Here is a 24,901-nt window from a genome sequence, read left to right as displayed (position 1 = left end):
TCCCTCTAGATTCTCTTGAGAACTCTGGGCAAGAGCGGAAGGAGTTGAAAAAGATGCAGGAGATCAAAGCCCTCAAAAGGAGTGACCAGGGTGTCAACTGCGGAGGCCCTGGGATCCTGCGCTCCGGCCACGTAGGCTAGAACCTTGTGGTTAAGGAGAGATCCACGCCTGGGGTGCCCCAACTGACAAATCTGAAAAAAGTCTGGATGAAGATACCACTCTGCCGGATCCAGGCTTTTTTGTCTAAGAAAGTCTGCCGCCCATTTCGCTTTCCTGCTGAGATGTTGTCGCTGCCTCTATGGACTGCCGTGATAACTCTCTGCCCAGGTCATAATCTTCCAACATTCCTTCTCTAGAAGATAACTTCTGGTACCCCCTTGCTTGTTGAGGTAAAAAAAACAAAAAACTTACCAGGTTGTCTGTCTGAAACTTAACATCAGAATCCCTTAACCTGTTTTGAAAATATCTAAGCTGGTCTCACTGCCTTCATCTCCCTGAAATTTGGCAACCTCTTCCTGTCCTGGTGGAACTACTGACCTTGGGTCCAAGAGTCCTCTAGGTGAGCTCCCCAGCCCTGGCTGGAGGCATCTGTAGTTAATACGATCCATTCTTGGGGAGCGAATGATCTCCCGTCTGAAGATGCTGCTTCTTCATCCAAAATCTGAGGGCGTCCTGGGAGACACTGAAATCCTCCTGAATAGACCAGCTGGCTCTCCGTTCCAAGTTCTCAAAATCTCTGCCTGAGATCGGCTCTGGCCCAGGGTACTGCCTCTATGAAAGCAGTTAGTATGCACAATACCCTCATAGCGTCTTTGATGAAAAAACTGCAACTGTACAAGATCGACAGACAGGACTCCTTGACGGATGGCCTGGATCTTCTTTGAAGGAAGAAACTTTTTCAGGGCCCTGGTGTCTATCTGCATGCTCATTAACTTCAGAGATACAGTTGGGGAAAGAATGGACTTCTCCCAGTTGACAATGAATCCATGTATCTCTATACATCTTATTACAACCTGGATGTGTCTCTGGAGAAGCTGCTTTTAGCAGGCAGTCTACTTAGGGAAGTAGACAAATACACTGCAGAGCTGCTGCTAGAACCATTTTGCTCTGGAACCGGTTCCAAGCCAGTTTGTTCAGAAATTCTTTAAGGCGAACCGGAACCTGAGGCCGACCAGCTGGATTGATAATAAATCTTTGACGTGGACGGTAGGCAAATTCTTACTATCCACGGTAAGCAGATTCTAAACGGTACTCTGATCTCTAATACCCAGGCATCGAAAGTGGAGCTCTGCCAGATGTGAAAAAGTGAGTCTTGCATCTACTGGAGGACACAGACCTCTGGCGACAGAAATCAATCTTTGTTTGAAAGTAGGTGGTTACTTCTGGCCCTTCTCACCTTGTGGCTTCCTTCTTCCCGAGTTCTGCCTCACGTAGGGATGAAAATAACCACTTTACCTAGAAGATGAAGCTCTTGAAGGACAAGTAGGCTGATATCTCCTCCCTGAAGAAAAAAAAGGTCCTTTTCCTCATTAAAGAGGCTCTGTCACCAGATTATAAATTCCACATCTTGTACATGATGTGATCGGCGCTTGTAATGTAAATTACAGCAGTGTTTTATTTAGAAAAACAATCATTTTTTACGGAGTTATGACCTATTTTAGCTTTATTCTAATGAGTTTCTCAATGGACAACTGGGCGTGTTTTACTTTTTGACCAAGTGGGCGTTGTACAGAGGAGTGTATGATGCTGACCAATCAGCGTCATACACTTCTCTCCATTCATTTACACTGCAGATAGCGATATAGCTATATCGCTATGTGCAGCCACATAAACACACTATAACATTACTGCAGTGTCCTGACAATGAATATACATTACCTCCAGCCAGGACGTGATGTGTATTCAGAATCCTGACCACTTCTATAGCGTCTGTGAGACTACAGCACAGCGAGATCTCGCTGTAAATGATCGTTTACAGCGTAATCTCGCGAGACTACGCATGCTATGCTATGCTGTAAATCACAGAGACGTGCAGAGAAGGGGTCAGGATTCTGAATACACATCACGTCCTGGATGGAGGTAATGTATATTCATTGTCCGGACACTGCAGTAATGTTATAGTGTGTTTATGTGGCTGCACATAGCGATATAGCTATATGGCTATCTGCAGTGTAAATGAATGGAGAGAAGTGTATGACACTGATTGGTCAGCGTCATACACTCCTCTGTACAACGCCCACTTGGTCAAAAAGTAAAACGCCCAGTTGTCCATTGAGAAACTCATTAGCATAAAGCTAATATATGTCCTAACTCTGTCAAAAATGATCGTTTTTCTAAATTAAAAAAAACACTGCTGTTTTTGTAGATACATTACAGCGCCGATCACATCATGTACAAGATAGGGAATTTATAATCTGGTGACAGAGCCTCTTTAAGGCACTTTAGGATCTTTTGTTAGTTGGTCACCAAACAGATGACCTCGCAGAAATGATAATGAACAAAAATGACTCTTAGGGTATGTTCACACGGCCTATTTACGGACGTAAATCGGGCGTTTTTGCCCCGAATTACGCCCGAAAATAGCGCCTCAATAGCGCTGACAAACATCTGCCCATTGAAAGCAATGGGCAGACGTTTGTCTGTTCACACGAGGCGTCTATTTACGCGCCGCTGTCAAATGACGGCGCGTAAATAGACGCCCGCGTCAAAGAAGTGACCTGTCACTTCTTTGGCCGTAATTGGAGCCGCTATTCATTGACTCCAATGAATAGCAGCGCTAATTACGGCCGTAATGGACGCGGCGTTCAAGCGCCTGCACATGCCGGTACGGCTGAAATTACGGGGATGTTTTCAGGCTGAAACATCCCCGTAATTTCAGCCGTTACGGACCCCCGCCGTGTGAACATACCCTTAGATGGTAGGTCACTGCTCCAGCGTATGAGCCAGATGGCATGTCTAGCTGAATTACAAAAGGCCAGCTGCTTGGAAGAGAGACGCAGAGCAACAAGAGGGAAATCACACTAAAATTCAGAGGCAGATTTTATAGTCTGAATCGACTAGGATGTGTTCCCTGGGGGCCCTTGTTTTGAACTCATAAGCCAGATTCTAAGGCTTCATACACCTGGCCGTAGCAATGTGCACGATCTGTGATTATTGCACGGAAACCCGAGGAGTGTCATCTGCGGGCCGTCCGCAATCACGGACCATGCACGCACAAGATGTGCATTTATTGCAATGGGGCCGGATCGCAATTGACGGTCCATGTAAGCCACGGTCGTGTGCATGGGCCCATAGAAATGAATGGGTCCGCAATTCATCTGCATTTTTGCGGATGAGTTGTGGCCGAAATACACAGCCGTGTGCATGAAGCCTAAGGGTCCTAGCAACTGGTACTGTAGCAAGTGAGGCCTTGAACGATGCTGCAGAGGAAGAGATCCTCTTCAAGGCACTATCTGCCTTCCTATCTAAGGGGTTCCTAAGGAGAGTTGAGTCCTCTGCTGGAAATACTGAATGATTCAGGAATTTTTTAAGCAGATTTTAAACGGCCTGTGCTTTTTTCCATGTGATTTTTACTGTGTTTTTAGCCTGCGGCCATTAAAGCTAATGCAAGGAAAGGACTGCGGGTAAAAAATGCAGCGGGGGGAAAAAAAACCACTCTGCCTCCCATTAAAATCAATGGGGGGGCGATTTCGGCCATTTTTGGCACTGATTCTGACACGGTTTCCGTGTCAAAATCAGTACCAAACAACTCTGTATGAACAGGGCTTAAGGGTATGTTCACATGTAGGAAAAAAGTGGCTGAAAATTACGGAGCTGTTTTCAAGGAAAAATGGCCTCTGATTTCAAGGCGTTTTTGAAGCTGAAAGTGAAGCCTCTTCATTTTAAGTTTTTTTTTAATGGTGTTTTTCATAGTGTCAATGGAAAATCATATCCAAAAATGTCTCGAAGTGACATGCTACTTTTTTTTTTTAAGTTTCTTTTTTTTTTATTCAGCAGCATGAAAATACACCATGTGAACAGCACAGTGTATTTCCTATTGAATTGAATGGAAAGCGGTTTATAGGTGTTTTGCTAGTATTTTTAAGGTGTATTGCAAGGAATTTTTCAAGGCATTTACGCTCAGAAATACGCCTGAAAAAACTACGTGTGAACATACCCTAATACAGACTCCAGGACTGGATGAGAGGGAAAACCCTAGATTTCTTTCTCAGAAAGTAAGAGGGATTTCTGCGCTTCTATAGGAACTTCCACTTTAATCGCAGCTTTGACAGACTTGATAAGCTTCTTTTTGAACAAAAACTTCTCCTCCAGCTCCGAGTCTAAAGAAGAAGAGTCCGCTAATAATAAAAAAAAATAGCATGGACAGCAAGCCCCTATTTTTCAGAAATTGACTGATCTCTACCCGTTGTGTGGTTTCTGGAGGTCTGGCCAACAGTTGCAGAGCCTTCCTTGAGTCTCAATTAACTGGCCTTTAAACCATGAGGAAAAAACTCTTTGCCTCTGTTTCTAAGCGAGATTCCTCCATAGACATACAATTTGCATAAGAATAATCAAAATACTCATCCAGAATTGGCTGATGGTAATTGTTTCAGGTCCTGTTTTTTTACTTCCTCTTCGAGGCACCTCTCACAGATCCTTCAGCTGGTGGGCTAGACATCTGCAAGAAAGTCATATTTAATCATAGGACAACAATCCCCCACAGTAGAAGGGGCCAGTAAGAGGCTCAGCGAGAAAAAAAATTGTCACCATCCTGCGGTGGGTGAGCGGTTAGCCAGACATGAGTCTGCCGAACAGAAGAGTACTGCTGCTTTAGTTTACTAGTGACCCCTATACTGCCATGTCAGACATCAGAGGAGAATACTCCCTATGTAACTCACTTCGTCTGTTCCACATGTGGCCAAAAATTTCTTGTGGTCATGTTATTCCTCTATGCAATGCAAGCCGGCCTTAAGGCCAAGAGTCTGGCCCAGCCACCCCTGAGCGATGCCAACATGTAGTGGGCTCATTCCCTCTTCAGGGTCGTCGGTGACCTCTTTGTCACCTAGTCCATGATGGGCATCTTGGTATGTCTTTCTGACCAACCTTCTGGGAACTCCACATCTTACCATGGCAGACCTTCTTAACTGGTCCGTATCTCCTGCCTGGTTTGTCTCCCCTCCAGGGAAGCACTGCAGCTTATTCCTCTCATAGGGAACTCTAGTCTGAAGGTGAAATTTTGGATTCCAATTCCAATCAATCCTCCAAATTATCCTCTGGGGTTGGGCAGTCTCATTACCGCGTTCAAAGACACCTTACACCTCACAGATGCACACCTTTCTCCCTCAGGGTGGTCACTTTCTTCCGTTCCACACGATCTCACAAACCTTTCCCCTTTTTCAGAGTTTAAAGAGCTATACTCCAAGAAATGGAAACCTTCTAACAAGAAATTTGCCCAGATCTCTTGCCTGGATCTTATGTATTCTTTTCCAGAGGATATTTCCTCTAAAAGGGCAAAGTCTCTCGTCTGGCAAAGACCACTATTATTCCTATTGTATCCTCCGCCCCATTTTGCGATCCCTAGGACCGCCGCTTAGAATCCTACTCCAGGTCCCCTTTCGAAGCAGCTGGCTCAGCCTTGAGGACAATCTCTGCTTCCACATGGGTCAACAGAGCCTCTTCTAAATGAGATCGTTAGCTCAGTCACGGTCAGAAGGGGCCGCCCACTGAAGATCTGTTGAACTTTCTCAACAAATGTCTAACGCTACCAAATATCTGTGCGAAACCTCCCTGGACGCCTTGTGCCTCCTCTTCCCGCCGGCATAGCTCATATGCTGGTCTGCCAACACTGCTTTTAAACGCTTCTTGATGGGTCTTCCTTTCTCTTCTCTGTGGGACCTGTCTCGTCATCTCGGAAGCAACAGGTGGGAAAAGCACTCGCCTGCCTCTAACTAAAGCTTGTCCTACTCCTACTCCCAGAATACCGGGGCTTTGTTTTCATTCCATTCAGATTCTAAGCCTGCAGCTGGCAAGACCAGTTCCGTCTGATGGGGGCAGATTTCTACTTTGCAAGGATGTCTGCCTCCCTCACATCTCGGACGACTAGGTGCGAGAAGTCTTGTTCCCATAGTACACTCGACAGTTTCTACCTATCCACACCCCCTCCATCGCCTACCAAGACAGCCGCCCTTTGTTTTAAGCATTAAACTTTTGAGTCAAGGAGTCATTGCCCCAGTTCCTCCAGACCAAGAATTTCAAGGTTTTACTTAAATCTTTGTTGTTCCCAATTCTGGATCTCAAACTGCTGAATGTCTTTGTCAAAATACATAATTTATGCATGGAGCCCTCCAGTCGGTTGTTGCCTCCATGGAACAGGGGGACTGCCGAACCTCCGTAGACATTATCCCCTTCACGACTGACATACGGCTATATACTTTTCAACTGCCGATGCCCCATGCAGTTGTCACGTGTATAAACATTGGCAGCCTGGAACAGGGTTTAATTAGTGAACTTTCATGTCTGCCGGGGCTTAGATAACACCACACACAAACTGGGTAATGGATTATCTTAGTAGCGTACGGGTCGACCCAGAGGAATGAGTCCCTTATCACAAGGTATACATACAGATTTGTTCCAGGTGCGGCACGCCGGACGTGGACTTGCTGACTATTCGACTCAATTGCCAGATCCCCTTTTCATTTACCTGTCTTAAAATCCTAAGGCTTATGTTGTCTGCTCTGGTTACCCCATTGCATCACTTCAGCATGATTTACATGCATCCCCCTCTGCCTCTTCTTATAAAGCTCCTCCGGAGGATCAAGGCAGAGGAAATTCAAGCCACCCTCGTCGCTCCGTACTGGCCGTACCGTTGTTGGTTCACCGACGTGGTGGCGCCACTAGCCGACATTCTCTGGAGCTTACCTTTTCGGCACAATCTGCTTTCTTCGATCCAAATTTCCATACCTACGTTTAACGGCATGGCTGGTGAGGCCGCAGTTCTGATGGAGTGTGGCTGATCGAAGTGGGTGTTCCACTCCATGTTGAAGGCTCAGAAGCCTTTTTTTAGGCCTGTATTTATCACAACTTTGTACTGCAATGTATGTTGTGCATGTGGCCAACAGGAGGTTAGAGTAGTTTTAGTTTCTACCTTGAGCTAAAGATAAATGGAAGAGTACAATATATATTTTATACTGTACGGAGGTGTAAATACGCCCTGGGACAGTTATGACCATTAAACTAAGGCCTTGTATACATAGATATGGAGTCAATAGAAATATGCTCACGCTGAGGAAAATGTTTCAAAACTGGTGCAAAGTGCAGTAATTGCCCATGGCAACCAACCAGATTTCACATCGTTTTTCAGACGCCCATTGGTAGACAAATGTAACCTAACTGGTTGCTATGAGCAGCTACACTTTGCAACCGTTTTCAAACATCTACCCGAATGTACCTCATGGTGTATTAAAGTGGTGTTTTGCCCTAGAAGTATTGCTCCTAAAATATACTTCGGTTAAATATAGTAAATGATGGAGCGCTGTTCAATTTTTCTTTTTATTTGCATTTTCAAGCTTATAAAACTAATATACCACCTTCTTAGCTTTTATTTTTCACAGTAACCCATGTTTTTCATAGTCACTAAGATTATTTGATGTATCTAATGCCAATAGCATTGCTAGTTGTAGTCTAGGTCTTGTATAACATCTAAAATAATTTTAAAAAAAATACAGCTTCTTGTCAAATGCCAAATGTCAGCCCTCTAACTTATTGTTTATCTTCTATGAGATGGGTGACAACGCTATCCTACTAATGAAATGACAGAAATGATGACTACTCTAATGTAAAATGTGTAGCTGGCTCACACTACAGCCCCAATTAAAGTCTATGCATTTAAAATACTCTACTTCATGTTGAAATGTAAACTGATTATTATTCGGTTAAATAACGCCAACAATTGTGAATACATCATGGACAAAAAACTTTCAGAAACTATTTTTATGTTCTATTTGCTATCAGAAAATTAAAAAGCCAAACAATTAATTTCCTATTGAATGAACCAATTCCCAAAGATGAATAAAAATGCTTACAATTGCAATTAAGGTAGACAGATGTTTGGTTAAATAACTGGATGTTTTCTAACTAATCTCCAATTAAAACTTTTAGAAATCATGTCACACCACCCAGCATTCAGCTACTTGCGTCTAAATCAAGACTGTTCCAACATTTCCCAGAGAGTTTTCTTCTAGTCGGTTACTGTCAATGTCCAGCTTTAGACTTTCTATAGCTGTAGTCAATATATCTTCCTCCCTTTTGTCTCCAGCTGCTGCGTCTTCCATCATAAAATCCAGTGTTCTAACCATTCCCCTCTTGGGCTGCACAATCGTAATGCCATAGCCATTGTTGTTGTAAATGTGATTATTGCTCAACTTCACTACTGGAGCAGGAATAACCTTTAAATAAAACATATTAAAACTTTTTTAAAGCACGAGGCCACCTTCATTGACATGTGCTGCATAAAATTGACAGCATCTGTCAATTTGTCACTTGCAACCTATAGCAATGCATGCTGGTAAAATGGCAGTTTGTTGTAATTAATATTATATAGCAAATTTTGTGAAGGTGGACTTTTGTGCTCTAAAGCAAATTTGGAAAATTAGAGTAACTGAACTTTCGCAAAACTTGATTTGTCAGAGACATTTTGGATGTACTGAGACCCAGTGGGGTAGCTATAGGGGTCGCAGCGGACGCAGTTGCGACCGGGCCCCTAAGCCTGGGGAGCCCACGTGCCCCCTGTTGCCATACAGCATGCTTGTTAAATAAATTTTCTGTGCCGTGAAGCCGTCGCTTCCTGGTTACGGTCACATGGTACACTTCGTGTACCATGTGACCGTGTTGTAACGGGACACGTTTTCCTGCCGGTGCAGTGGAAGAGCCGGTGCGGAGGACTCCAGGTGAGCTGCAGAGTCTGTAATGTAATGCAATGTATTGTGTTGTTGTAATATATTGTGTTGAGGGGGGACCCGTTAAATTGCAGCCCCCCCCACCTCTCTCCACCGCAAACTGCACAATACAACACAATACATTACACACTGTGGGTCGCGTGCCCCTTGGGGGTCGTGTGAAGACCTCCGGGGGGGTCGCGAGTCACTCACCGAGGTCCCGGTTCCATTCAATGCTGGAGCAAGGAGCGGACGTCTTCTTGGTCCAGCATTCACCCTGCCCTCAGCGGCTCGACGCAGGCAGGCAGGATGTAGCGATATCGCGCCTGTCTGCACCGGGTCCCTCATAGCACACACCGGAGGAGGCGAAGGATCCGACGTGGGAACGGGGATAGGTAAGTAATTATGCTCTTTTTCTATTATGCACATATGGGGGCATTATACTGTATGGGGGCTGATATGGTAGGGGGGCATTATACTGCATCAGGGGCTCATATGGCATGGGGGCTGATAAGATGGGGGGCATTATACTGCATGGGGGCTGATATGGGGGAATTATACTGTATGGGGAGCTGATATGGGGGGCATTATACTGTAAAAGAAGCTCATGGGGGGCATTATACTGTATGGGGAGCTGATATGGGGGGCATTATACTGTATGGGGGGCTGATATGGGGGGCATTATACTGTATGGGGAGCTGATATGGGGGCATTATACTGTATGGGGAGCTGATATGGGGGGCATTATACTGTATGGGGAGCTGATATGGGAGCATTATACTGTATGGGGAGCTGATATGGGGGCATTATACTGTATGGGGAGCTGATATGGGGGGCATTATACTGTATGGGGAGCTGATATGGGGGGCATTATACTGTATGGGGAGCTGATATGGGGGCATTATACTGTATGGGGAGCTGATATGGGGGCATTATACTGTGTGGGGGCTGATCTGGGGGGCATTATACTGTATGGGGAGCTGATATGGGGGGCATTATACTGTATGGGGAGCTGATATGGGGGGCATTATACTGTATGGGGAGCTGATATGGGGGGCATTATACTGTATGGGGAGCTGATATGGGGGGCATTACACTGTATGGGGAGCTGATATGGGGGGCATTATACTGTATGGGGAGCTGATATGGGGGGCATTATACTGTATGGGGAGCTGATATGGGGGGGCATTATACTGTATGGGGAGCTGATATGGGGAGCATTATACTGTATGGAGAGCTGATATGGGGGGCATTATACTGTATGGGGAGCTGATATGGAGGGGCATTATACTGTATGGGGAGCTGATATGGGGGGCATTATACTGTATGGGGAGCTGATATGGAGGGGCGTTATACTGTATGGGGAGCTGATATGGGGGGGGATTATACTGTATGTGGAGCTCATATGGGGGGCATTATACTGTATGGGGACGGAGCTCATATGGGGGCATTATACTGTATGGGAAGCTCATGGGGCATTATACTGTATGGGGAGCTGATATGGGGGGGCACTATACTGTATGGGGACAGCTATGTGGGGCATTATGCTGTGGGAGCTGATATGGGGAGCATTATAAGGTATGGGGCTGTTTTGGGGGGCATTATACTGTGGGAGCTGATATGGGGAGCATTATACTATGTGGAGGCATTATACTATGGGGGCTGTTGGGCAAGGCGTCTGCGCAGGGGTCTGATGATGGTGGTGTTGGGGAGGGGTAGGGGGGCCCAAGCTGAATTCTTGCACCCGGGCCCATGAGCCTTTAGCTACCCCCCTCCACCATCAATCACATGAGCCTGTCTTCAGACTAACGAGGAGAGCCAATCCCAGCCGAAGGTGCAGAGCGCTCGGCAGAGTATTTCTGCCACTTTGTTTCAACGATGGTGGGGGTCTCAAAACCCAACCTGCCACCTAAGAAAACTTCTAATATGTCTCTTATGATGTGTCAAAAATTTGCCTAAATTTCAGTTACTCTTTAACATTAACTACAGTTACCATCGAATAAAATATTTCTAGAGTTTCATAAAACATCAGCTGGGGAGTGCTGTAACAAGTTGTGTTTATGCAACCAGCAACACGTCTTAGGTGCTCAAACACGTGGTGGTAGTATGCATGCGGTTTTACCTTGACTTGCCACAGTTTTTGGCCCTGTAGCTTGTATACTTGAAGCGTATTTTAACAATGTGCTTCACCCGTACTAGCCATGCAACCAAAAACCACAGCAATTTGCAGTAAAACATGGCCGCTACATGTACAAGGCACCTTTTTTTGTGTGGCTTCTGTTGATTCAAACACAATGTGAAAATGTCTTATAAAAGTCACATTCACAACTATGTGACATTTGCCTACTGGCCAATATGCCGCAAAACCACTGATACAGAGGGTGAGATTTATTAATACTGTCATAAATTTAGATACTATAAAGCTCTACCACAGGCAGAAGCTGCGCAAAGTTTTTCACAGTGGCACACACTGTATGATAAATTTGGCACATTTTGCTAGACATGTTAGACACTTTTCTCTCCTTACTCTTTACGCCAATATTTTGCCCTAAAGTAATGACGCATGTCGATAATTTTTTGCATTTTACAACTCCCCATAGCCATGCCCCCTTTTTTAGACACTCTTAAAAGCTGTCTAGTGAAACACATGATAAATTTGGCGCGCTACATGTACGCCAGTTTTTTGTGGCAACTTGATGTTTCTCATTACAGTGCGAAAAAAAAATAGCTATAGAATCTGTTTAGGCTTTTACTTACCGTGAGGACCTGTCACCTATCCTGAAATGTCTATTTTAGTAAATAATTGTATTTCCCAAGATATATATATATTCTGGAGCATCTTCTCTTAGAACTCTACGTTGTGCCTGTTATTTCTCCTAGAAATTCATGAATGAATTGACCACTCAGTGTTACCAGTTGTCTGACGGGCAATGTCCAATCAGGGATGAAAGAGTAGGACTGTGCAGGAACACGCCCCTTTGACAATGGGAACACCCAGTTATCAATTTATTCATAAATTTCTAGGATAAATAACGGGAATGGCACAACGCCAAGTTCTAAGAATGTCATAGGGAATACAAGTATTTACAAAAAAACACATCAGGAGAGGTGACGGGTCCTCGTTAAAGACTATCCCAAATATAAAACTCTTTCGATTTCAAGAGTAAGTCATAGTAAAATTCCCAAAGAGGCCAGCCAATCGTATGAACAATTCCACCAGCAACAGTAGAGACTAAACTGGCCAATCGTGGAGTCTGTTTGTTATTTTTTATTGTTTTTTACTCCCTGGGGCTGGTGCAAAATGGCAAATAATCGCCCAAATTCGGCCAATCACGCCAAAATATTTCCAACCTGTAGGTTCACATTTTCGGCGGAAAGAAATCGGCCATCATGTTAATTTTAAAATGGTCGGCCAAAATTGGCAATTTTAGCCAAATTTTATTTCATGTGTATGGCCAGCTTAATGACAAAGAAAATTCCCAGTTGAAATATCATTGACCCCCCACTGTCTTCTTGAAAAAGTACTTTGGAAAAAAGGACATCTGCAACTGACCCCAGCCTGAACCATGGCCATTACTTTACTTATAACACAGGTATGAAATAGTGACCCCCTTCCCTGCTCTAGACCACTGGAGATACTGACGTTAACCCGTTCACTGCCATCGACCACCATATTAAATGTTGTTTACCTGTTTTATTATCACAAGACATTTACTATCATTTGTAAATATTAGGGGAAAGAGACACATGACTGCACACATTATTTATGCATAGAGTCACACAGGTCTGCCTAGGATAACAGTTGGATCATTTTAATCACAGTGGTTTGAAAAATTGCTTCATTGTTTTGTTTTTTTAGATGCATTCGAGCAGAATAAAATGTTTGATAACGTGTATACAGCTTTTCCGTTCCTGTGGTGCTTCTATAAACCAATCTATGCATATTCCTTATTATTGTAGCGTGCGTGATAAAATGTCAAATTCTGTATGTAATATTACCTTTACTTTGATTCCACCTCCCTGGACACTTGCTAAGCCATCTGTACATTTGTAGTTATTACAGTTGTGAATCTTGTTACCGTCAAGTATGGCGTCACTGCCTGGGTATAATTCAATACCTGCACCCTAAAAATGTAAGTTTTGATTATACAATTAAGAAATATTTCTTTTTATACAGCAAGACACATTATACCATTGATACCAAAATCCCTCCCATTCCATTCATTACAGCACATGGTGAATACATAATATGTGCATATATTATTATACCATAATATCCAACTATAGGTGATAATGGAGCAAAAAAAATTACAACTTAAATGTAAATTAGGAATCCCGTGAACAATAGATTTTGCATTTGTCCAAAAAAAAAAAAAAAATGATTTAACCAGGGAAATATGCAATTTGAATAAAAGCCCCACTTAATGCTATACACCACGTTTGATCAGTATACTTTAGACATGAAATTCCATACAGTTCATTTTACCAGTTATATTTTTCTTTTTATTAAAGGGGTTTCCCCTCCGTAGACAATGATGGCACATTGACAGATTATGCCGTCATTGTCTGTTCATTGGGGGTTTGTCCATGCCTAAAATGAAGGTGTGCAGCACTAGATACAGCACAGTGGCTTCTTTTATATTTTCCCCTACACAGCACCTCTCCCAACCTGAAGCTATAGTGCATTCAGAAAGTCTTCAGACCCATTCACTTTTTTCACATTTTGTTATAATGAGGCCTTGTGCTAAAATAAAAAAAAGGCAAGGTTTTTCCCCATCATTCTGCACTCAATACCCCATAATGACAAAGTGAAAATAGAATTTTAGACATTTTTTAAAATGTATTAAGAATGAAAAACTCAAATTTCACATGGACATAAGTATTCAGACCCTTTGCTATGACACTTGAAATTTAGCTCTGGGTCCTCCCATTTCTCTAGATCATCTTTGAAATGTTTCTGCACCTTGAGTGGAGTCACCTGTGGTAAATTCATTTGATTGGACGTGATTTGGAAAGACACACTTCTGTTTATGTAAGGCCTCACAGCTGACAATGCATATCAGAGCAAAAACCAAGCCATGAGGAGGAAAAAACTGCCTGTATAGCTCAGAGACCGGATTGTGTAGAGGCACCGATCTGGAGAAGGGTACAAAAAAAAATTCTGCTACACTGAGGAGCTTCCCAAGATCACAGTGGCTTAAGTGGAAGAAGTTTGGAACAACCAGGACTCTTACTAGAGTTTGCCGCCTCCAACCAAACGAAGTAATCGGGAGAGAAGGGCTTTGGTAAAAGAGGTGACCAAGAACCCAATGGTCACGCTGATTGAGCTCCAAAGATCCTGTGTGCAGATGGGAGAAACTTCCAGAAGGTCAACCATCACTGCAGCACTCCACCAATCTGGTCTTTATGGCAAAGTGGCCAGAAAGAAGCCTCTCCTCAGTAAGACACATGAAAGCTCGCCTGGAGTTTGCAAAAAAAAAGCACCTAAAGGACTCTGACTGTGAGAAACAAAATTCTTTGGTCTGATAAAACCAAGTTTGAACTTTTAGGCCTCAATTCTAAGCACAAAGGAAACCAAGCACTGCTCATCACCAACCCAAAACCATACCTGCAGTGAAGCATGGTGGTGGCAGCTTCATGCTGTGGGGGTGTTTTTCAGGGAGACTGGTCGAGGTTGAGGGAAAGATGAATGAAGCAAAGTACAGAGATATTCTTAATGAAAACCTAATCCAGAGTACTTTGGATCTCAGACTGGGCCGAAGGTTCACCTTCCAACAAGACAATGACCCTAAGCACATAGCCAGGACAACACTGGAGTGGCTTAAGGACAACTCTGTGAATGTCCTTGAGCGGCACAGCCGGAGCCCTGACTTGAACCGAATCGAACATCTATGAAGAGACCTGAAAACAGCTGTCCACTGACCGGTCCCCATCCAACCTGACAGAGCGTGAGAAGATCTGCAGAGAAGAATGGCAAAAAATCCGCAAATCCAGGTGTGCAAACCTTGTGGCTCATAACCAAAGGAGACTGGAGACGGATATCACTGCAAAAGGTGTTTTAATTAAGTACTGAGTAAAGGGTCTGAATACTTATGTCAATGCAATATTTTAGTTTTTGTTTTTCAATAAATTAGCAAAGATTACTAACATCCTGTTGTCACTTTGTCATTATGGGGTATTAAGTGCAGAATGATGGGAAAACTTTAATTTTTATTTTATTTTAGAACAAGGCCTCAACATAAGATGTGAAAAAATTAAAAGGGTCTGAAAACTTTCAGAATGCATTGTATGTAGGATCTACAACACAGCCCTATTCACTTGAATGGAGCTGTGTTACAATATCAAACACATCACCTGGTCAAATGCGGAGATCAGTGGGGTCCAAGCTGTCGGACCTCCATTGATCAGACAATAAATCATCATTCTGTCAGTATACCATCATTGTCTATGGAAGAGAAACCTCTTGAAGCATAGCTCCTCATAGTTTACCTGTGAGCCACTTATTTCACAATCTTTCATTTGTAAAGCTGCTCCTGTAAGAACACACACGCCAGTCCCATCACACTGGAGATCACAATCCTGAAGAGTCAGATGGCCAGATTCCACAACTACTATGCCATCAAATGTCCCGTTCTGTCTTAATGTGAGGTGAATGATTTTTATATTTTGTGCTCTGGATACAACAAAATTATCACTCGATGGATGTGAAGCAATTATTATTTCTTCTTTCTTCCCAACGCCTTTAAAAAATACGTTAAAAACAACTGATAAAAAAAATCTGTCAATTATACATTAAAAAAAGTCTGTAATAATTTAAATTAATATTTAAGTTAAATAAGGAGATGCACAGTGCATACAAGAGCAAAATGAAACTGTTTCACATAAGTAGGAAAAACAAACATAATAAAAACTTTTCGTGTTGGCATCAATCAATAAGAGATAGGTTTATAGATAGTAAAGCGTTTGTAATAAATTGAAAAAGTGTACTAAATTTGTCTCAAATTTACAGAGGTCTGGTGTACACAATTCATTATCGGCCAGAGAAGAGTGTCTACAAAGAGTGTATCTCGTCTTGGAGGATGCAACTCATCCATTACACGGACAACCCATTGATTTTAATGGGATCTGTGTAATGCTTAATTTTCCCTGCGGTGGCACTAGTATTAAAATCAACACTGCATCAGAACGGGACCCCAACGCAGATGTGAACAGAGTCTTACAGCTTATTACTAGGAGTCTAAGCAGCAGGACACCCTGTAATTTGCTCACTGTCTGAGGACCCTACTAGCAAAAATGGATGGTCCGAGGCAGACAACCCCTTAAAGCAGCGGTCCCCAAGCTTTTTTGCACCAAGGACCCGTTTCATGCAAGACAGTTTTTCCACTGACCGGCGGGGGGAGATCACGCGCATTACAAAATACCCTGCAGACTGCAATTAAATGGAAATGAAAATGTATTTGGCGTCAGTTCACACATTGTGCAAATACTGCAGATTTTCTGCATAATACAGTAGCAGCAAAGTGGATGAAATAGAACAAATCTTATCCACACGCTGCGTAAAAACTGAGCGGAAAAAAACGCTCAGAAATTGACATGCGGTACAGAAATGTTTTTTTTTATCCGCAGCATCTCAATTGTATTTGTGTAAATGCTGCATATTTGTTCCGGGTTTTCTTCATTGAATTCAATGGGGAGGTAAAACCCACAACAAATATCAGTTGCTGCATTTATGGTGGCAGAATCACAATGATTGCACCGCAAAAAACGCAACTCTGAAAAAAATAAAATCTTATACTTACCCACATGTCTGTGTTTCTTTCTCCAGGCTGGCCTCCTGGGATGACGTTTCATCCCAAGCAACCATTGCAGCCAGTCACAGGCTGTAGCGGCGGTCACATGGGATGAAATGTCGTCCCAGGAGGCCGGCCTAGATGATGTCAGTGAGCCTCCCTCCTGGGATGATGTTTCATCCCATGTGACTGTTGCTGCAACCAATCACAGGCTGCAGCGGTCTGGTATGAAACTTCATCCTAGCAGGCCGGCTAAATGCTGCAGTTTTCCACAGCGGACATTCCGGGCGAAAAACTGCACCACAGTTTGGTTCGATTTTTCGCCCGGATTTCCTTGCATCCTGGTACCAAATGATCCGCAGCACGGTATTGGTCCGCGGTCTGGTGGTTGGGGACCACGGCCTTAAAGCATCAGTTCAAATTAAAAAAAATAAATAATGATTTTATGGGGGGTGTGGCCAACCAGCGGCGTGGTAGGACGCGAGTGACTGCTGGTCCTGTTCTAAGCCCGTGTTTTTCTATTATCAGACTTGTCCTGTCGCCAAAATAGCTTCTCAAACCCCTGGAAGAACATGGCACTGCCTCTGCTTCTACACAGCGTACCATGATAACTCGTGGACGATATGATGAGATATTGATGGCAAGCACTTCCAGTACTACATCGCTGACAGGCATGAGTTACGGCCCTGGGAAGATTGGTTGGGCTGTGGCAACAGAAGTGTGACGATCTTGAAAATAGATCAAGCTCCAATAACATTTGGATTATTGGGATGCCTGAAAGGGTAGAGGGCTCGAACCCCAGCGCCTTTATTGAGAAATAGTTTTGTGACCTCCTCTGCGACCTACACAGTGGAAAGGGCTCATAGAATACCAGCGAGGTCGCAGCTATCGAGCGATCCTCCACCTTGTGCATTATTGGCTAGACTCCTTAACCCCTTAGTGACCACCCATAAGCCTTTTTACGTCGGTCACTAAGGGGCCTTAGGCTAGGCTGACGCCTTTTCACGTTCACCTAGCCTAAGTCCTGCACGGGTCTCCCGTGCAGGCAGGAGCCGGGGCTCTGCTGTCTGATGACAGCTGAGCTCCTGCTCCAACGCCCGCGATCGAAGTTTACTTCGATCGCGGCCGTTTAACCCGTTAAATGCCGCCGTCAATAGCGACCGCGGCATTTAACTTTGTTTACAGAGGGAGTGAGCTCCCTCTGTCACCCATCGGCGGCCCGCGAATGCAATCGCGGGTCTCCGATGGGGTGTCATGGCAGCCGGGGGCTTGATAAAAGCCCCCAGGTCTGCCCTGGACATATGCCTGTTAGGACGCGCCGGAGGCACGTCCTAACAGATTGCCTGTCAGATTTACACTGACAGGCAATAATGCTCTGGTATACGAAGTATACCAGAGCATTATAGCAGCGATCTGAAGATCGCACAGTAAAGTCCCCTAGTGGGACTAATAAAATAAGTCATCAAAGTGAAATAAAGATTATTAATAAAAAGTACAGCTTTGTTTTGAAAATACGGTGTCTCTGTTTCCTGATTTTTTTTCAGTCGACCTACAAAAGAAACGTGCTACATTTGCACATTTAAAGAGGAGATTGCGTAATGTTGGGCTACCTTACTCTATGGCTTATTCGGCCCGATTGCGGATGGTGGATGGCGACAAAGTTGTTTTCTTCACAGATCCAAAAGAAGCTGATGAATGGGTCTTCAGAAAGTCCGAACTATCTAATTGCCATTAATTGCACTCAATCAACGTGGTCTGGTGTTGTATATTTTGCCTTATTATTTTCCTACACCAGGGGTCTCAAACTCGGCCGGGTAAGTGGGCCACAGATATAAAAAATGTGACGTTGACGGGCCGCATTACTTTCAAATTTGATACAATACAAATTAATTGTTAATTAATTACTTATTTGAACTACTATGACAATACTACATTACTATAATGTTAATTAATTAGTTGTTATAATATATATATATAATTGTATAATCTATAATTGTTAATTAATTAGTTATTTGAACTACTATGACAATACTACATTACTATAATAATACTACATTACTATAACAATACATTACTATAATAAAACTGCTAGGTTTAAACTTAAAGAGAACCTTTCACCTGCCCATACATGAGCAGCGGAGTGCACCATGTAATAGGCAGGGCTGCACAAACCCAGGGGCACTTTACATTTTTTTCCTATCCGCCGTTATTTAAATATCGATGTCGTTATATTTGGCGCCCGATCTATAAATAACACCCTGAATGGTCAATGAGGCGTGTAATTGGCAAGGGGGCATGTTACTATCGCTGTGACACTGTCCAATCAGCTACGAACAGTGTCACAGCAGGAGCTCCTCTCCAGCTCTTGCAGTGACACTGTCCGTAGCTGATTCGACAGTGTCACAGCGATAATAACAAGTTCCCTTGCCAATTACACGCCCCATTGACAGTTCAGGGGGTTATTTAAATTTTGGACGCCAAATATAACGGCACCGATATCTAAATGACGGAGGATAGGAAAAAAAATTGACATGTCCCAGGGTTTGTGAAATGCTCCCTATTACATGGTGCACTCAGCTGCACATGCATGGGCAGGAGAAAAATTCTCTTTAACAGATATTTGCAAGTTTACTCCACGTGCTTATTTTAACAATACAGTTTTCCAGTTTAAGTGTCGCTAACTGCAGTCCGGCGGCTCAGTTGGCAACGTTTGGCAGACACAAGAATGTCAAGATTGGGCAGCCCCTTTTTAGACAGTGCTACAAAGCCATCTGTAGATAATGCCACAGTGCCCTCTGTAGATAATGGCAGTGCCCTCTGTAGATAATGCCACACACACCCCTTGTACAGAGTGACACACACTCACACACACACAACAGTAGATAGCTCCATTGGGGCTCCCTCTAGGAGTGGAATCCCCAGCCAGAGTGTTGCCGAGGCTTTGGCCGGGGATTCCTCTGCTGGAGGAGCCCCTGACGTCACTGTCCATAGACAGTGATGTCAGGGGATCCTCCTGAACCGGAATGTGATGTCAGGGGCAACCCCAGAGCTGGGGTCCCAGAGCACGCACTAGTATAGGCTCTGCTCTGGAACTCTGGGGAAGCCCCTGACATCACTGTCCATATATGAACAGTGATGTCCGGGGCATGCCCAGAGCCGGACTCCCGGAGCAGAGCCGCTTCTAGCACTCTGCCTGGGATTCCAGCTCTGCTCCTGACATCACTGTCCATATGTGTACAGTGATGTCAGGGGCAACCCCAGAGCCAAAGTCCCGGGCAGAGTGCTAGTAGCGCTTTTCCTGGGACTCCAGCTCTGCTCCTGACATCACTGTCAATATATGCAGAGCACTAGTATACTGTATATGGACAGTGATGTGAGGGGCTTCCCCAGAGCAATGTATTTATGTTTTTTTTGGAAAGCATGTCAGACTGGAGGGGAGGGATGGGAAGTACTCAGATTGGTTCAAATAGGTTTTTGCAGTACTTGTTCTGGGGGGCATCCTGTCCTTTATGCTTACCTATCTTGTGAGTTGGTTTCTCATGTCTCATCATTTTCATCTGTCATTGAATTTATGTGCTCATTCTTATGGCTAATATTAAAAGTAATGTCTTGGAATGTTTTCGGTTTGGGGAGAACTGGTAAACACATTGCCGTTTTCTCCCATATTTGTAAATTTGGACCTCACATTCTCTCTTTACAAGAAATTTACCTGACCAAAGATACAGAAGGGAGACATACTAAACCTTGGGTCCAATGGGCCGGACACGCCCTCCACACCTCCTATTCACATGGGGTGTCTATTTTCATTCATTGGGCAGTGAGGCAGGATGCTTCCAGGACTATCATTGATTCAGAAGGGACATATATATTTGTACATGCTCATATAAATAGAGTCTCTTACGTGATTATTTGGATGTATATGCCATCCCCCAGCAGCTTTGTCGATATTACAGTCAGCTGCTGCTTTTGTTTCTGTATACCCTGAAGCCAAAGTTCTATGCATGGGTGACTTCAACATGTTCATGGACCCTGTTCTAGATACGTTTTGGACCGCTGGTCAGGTCGCTAATGCTACTTCAGGGGCCACTCCTTTGAAAGGTTTTCTATGTGAATGGGGATGGGTAGATATGTGGAGGGAATGATTCCCTGATAGGGTAGAATATTCTTGCTTTATACCAGCCAGAGAGACATTGTCCAGAATGGATTATATATTGGAATCGATGTTGACTTATAAGTATCTATGGTATCGTATGGTACACCTAGTGTATCAGAACATGCCCCTGTTCAGCTTAAAATTACAATCGCAATGTCAGTAGGAGGGTGCATCCTTTCTGGATATCCCTGATAGGACCTAATGATTGTATTCCTAACCAATCACAATTATTTTTAGAGGCCAATTCTGAGGAGCCTAATTACTTTCTTAAATGGGATACCCTGAAGGCATTCCTAAGGGATTGCTTTAAATCTACGATTTATTTTTATAAAGAAAGGAACGAGTAGAGGTGAGGTGGAAGTGGCGGCCTCATGCAAGCATCTGGAGGCACAGTTTTTAGAATACCACACTATCATATAGTCTGCTGCCTTCCGTCATTTTGCCGGAATCAATAGCGCAGTTGACTACGGTATCGATTCAGTCAAAACGATGGAACCCTTGCACAACGGAGACAAACAGAAACCATTGGCACCGGATCTGTCACCATTGAAGTCAATGGTGATGGAAACAGAAACCTAACATTTCAGTTTGTGTCAGTCAGGGCTCCATTCTGACGGAAAGCTCAGACGGAACGTCGGAACGGAGCCCTGACGCAGATGTGAACGCAGCCTAACTTACTACATCTGCAAAAATAGAGTGATAGGAAACTATTCTTTCTTAGGCAAAATTCTTTGAACTTGAAAAAAAATCCAACGCATTTTGGGCCATATAGTATGTAATAACAGTAACATACCTGCTATTCCGAAGATTGAATCTAGGTAGGCTTCTCTATTTTCTGAAGTGAATCAGATTGCGGAGAGATTTTGTGAGTTTTTTCGGGAATTATACACATCCAAAACGGATTACTCTGCAAATGAGTTAGATGAGTCTAGATAACCATTTTTTTCCTACCTTAATGCTGGAAGCTTAGGAAGCCTTAAATAAGGGGATTACGTTACAAGAGATTCAAATCGCACTGAAAGTTATGCCTGGGGGGAAATCACCTGGACCCGATGGTCTACCATTGGAAGTTTATGTTAAATATATAGAGGTTCTGGGCCCTCAACTACTACAGATGTATCAGGTTTCTCTGGTTGAAGGTCGGCTACATGCATTTTTATATGAGGCCACCATAGTTGTTCTTATCTTATAGACCCAATCTTTATTGAATTCAGACTATAAATTGCTCAGAAAAATTCTGGCGAATCGTCTTAACCCACTAGTGACCGCCAATACACCTTTTCACGGCGGCCACTAATGGGCTTTATTGCATAAGCCTTTTTACGGCGCTGCATCAGAATAAATAAACAGAGCAGGGAGCCGTTAAATCTCCCTGCTCTCAGCTACCAGAGGTAGCTGAGGGCTGGGGGCATCCCTGCTCGAACAGGTGAGAGCGATATAAGTATCGATCTCACCCGTTTAACCCCTCAGATGTGGCGCTCAATAGCGAGCGCCGCATCTGAGTGGTTTTGGAGAGAGGGAGGTAGCTCCCTCTCATCCCACTGACACCCGGCCGAGTGTCTGTGTCTCCGATGGCATCCGGGGGCCTAATAAAGGCCCCCAGGTCTGCCTGTAGTGAATGCCTGCTAGGCTATGCCAGAGGCATGTCCTAGAAGATGCCTGTCCGTTTTAAAACGGACAGGCAGTAATACACTGCAATACAAAAGTATTGCAGTGTATTATAATAACGATCACAGGCCTGACCTAGCACGCATTCGCTACAGGCAGACCTGGGGGCCTTTATTAGGCCCCCGGCTGCCATCGGAGACACAGACACTCGGCGATCTTATCGCCGGGTGTCAGTGGGATGAGAGGGAGCTCCCTCCCTCTCTCCAAAACCACTCAGATGCGGTGCACGCTATTGTGCACCGCATCTGAGGAGTTAAACGGGTGAGATCAATACTAATATCGATCTCACACGTTAGAAGAGGGACGCCCCCAGCTCTCAGCTACCTCTGGCAGCTGAGAGCAGGGAGATTTGACAGTTCCCTGCTCTGTTTACTTATTCCGAAGCAGCGACGTAAAAAGTCTATTGCATCAGAATAAGGCCCGTTAGTGACCGACGTAGAAACACTATGGGCCGGTCACTAACGGGTTAAAATAGACTGGTCATTAAGGAGTTAATTCTGTTATTGCGAATATTATGCATGGTGACCAATCCGGATTCATTCCCGGGAAGTCGACATCAGAAAATATTCGGAGGGTCCAGGTGGTTTCCCAGGTATGTTGAGGTAGGGAATGGGCCTTGGCTTCATTGGATGCAGGCTAGGCTTTTGACTCCGTGGAATGGGGTTACCTAGCTGCAGTACTTCGTCATTTTGGTTTTGGCCCAGTGTTTATCAAATGGATTTCTGTACTATATATGTGTCCAAGGGTGAGTGTCTTGGTTAGTGGTGTGAGTTCTCTTTTCTTTGACCTGAGTAGGGGTACTCATCAGGGCTGCCCCTTGTCACCACTCTTTTTTGCTGTAGCTATTGAGTCCCTAGCTATTTATATTAGACAAGATTCCATATATAGGGGGTGGGTCTGGGGGACAGAGAGGACAAGGTCAGCTTATATGCAGATCTAGTTTTATTCATGTCTGACGTAGAGGTTACGTTTCCTAGAGCTGCTGAAATCATCGATCACTTCGGCTGCTTTTCTGGATTACATGTAAAGTGGGCGAAGTCGGCTCTGATGCCTTTGTGGGAGGCAGATTGGCCTGATAGCTTTTACAATTTACCAGTGGTTGATTCTTTTAAATATCTTTTGGTATATATTACCAAGAATCCCACATTGTATCACTCTAAGAACATTTACTCCTTGGAGGATCTTTTTGCCGATAAATTTAGGTCATGGAAGACCCTGCCATTATCAGCGGTAGGTCGTATCAATCTTATCAAAATGATCCTGCTTCCCAAGGCTTTTTACCCATTAGAATACTCTAGTGGACCTATACCTGAACATTTTTTTCCTACAATTGATACTCTAATCACCTCATTTATTTGGGGTGCTTGAAGACACAAACCCTCTCTCTCCGTCCTCCAGCACCTGAAATATGGGGGGGGGGGGGGGTGTCCTTGCCCAGTTTTTATCTTTATTTTTTTGGCTGGACAAGTGAGATATTTGAAGTTGTGGGTTGGGAATGTCCCAATACCGAATTCTGAATATATGCTGGGTAAATATTTGAATCCTGTTCTCTGGCCTATCTTAGAGACCCCTGCTGCTTTTTCAGGGAGACTCCTTCCTCTGCATATAATTGCATGTCAAATTTGGAGATCTGCAAAAGAATTGCACGACTTTAAAGACTGAACAGAGGAGGCCCCATTGTGGGATAATCTCATGTTCCCTCAGCTACACACTTTTAAATGTGGAGAATTTTGGCAGGAGCATGGGATTCTCTCACTGAAAGATTTAAATAAGAATAACTCCCTTATTTAATTTGTTCAGATACAGGAGAAGTGTGGCTTATCTCGCACTTGCCTTTATAGATTTTTACAGCTGCGCCATGCTCTTCACACTTAATTCATGAAGGATCAGCGGAACATTTCATATTACCCCTTGATTGGGCTTAAAACTCAAGGTCAACCAAGAGGTATGATCTCAGTATTGTATACTCATTTATTGAATTCTAAACTGGGACTGACAGCTTTGCCGATTGGATCTAAATGGAAATCCCTTATACCTTCGCTTTGAGAGGAGGATTGGGTGGATGCTCTGAAGTCACATCTTCATGTCTTACCCCCTGTCACATTGGGTACGTGGACCCACTGGCCTGTACCGCCTTAATGGTATGACAGCTGTACGGGGATCTGGACTTCGCTAGAGACCAGCAGGTCGCTACCTCTCAGAGTGGTCATGGTGTAGGTGATAGCTGGTCGGAGGACAGGAGACCCTGGTTCGAACACCGTCGGCCTGGTGTCAGCGGAATTACAAGGTTCTCTGATATGTAGGAGCTAATTTTGGAACTCGCCAAGTACATTTCGATTCACAGAGCCCTTCTCAAAAGCGAATATTAATCCTGGTGG

The 24,901-nt window shown here is 44.0% G+C and overlaps 1 protein-coding gene across 1 annotated transcript in view; it reads right to left on the bottom strand.

Annotated features, from left to right (window-relative positions):
* Positions 1 to 7,513: 7,513 nt before the first annotated feature.
* SHCBP1L (SHC binding and spindle associated 1 like) overlaps positions 7,514 to 24,901 on the bottom strand; it is a 79,872-nt gene continuing 62,484 nt past the window's right edge. Inside the window, exons 8-10 of the mRNA XM_075833125.1 lie at positions 15,402 to 15,652; positions 12,912 to 13,037; positions 7,514 to 8,423 (exon numbers count right to left, since the gene is read on the bottom strand). Coding sequence (XP_075689240.1) covers positions 8,175 to 8,423; positions 12,912 to 13,037; positions 15,402 to 15,652 — 626 coding nt within the window. The 3' untranslated portion in view covers positions 7,514 to 8,174. The remainder of the gene's footprint in view (positions 8,424 to 12,911; positions 13,038 to 15,401; positions 15,653 to 24,901) is intronic.

This window comes from Rhinoderma darwinii, chromosome 7 (genome assembly GCF_050947455.1).
Source record: "Rhinoderma darwinii isolate aRhiDar2 chromosome 7, aRhiDar2.hap1, whole genome shotgun sequence".
NCBI lineage: Eukaryota > Metazoa > Chordata > Amphibia > Anura > Rhinodermatidae > Rhinoderma > Rhinoderma darwinii.
This window is presented reverse-complemented; position numbering and strand designations above follow the sequence as displayed.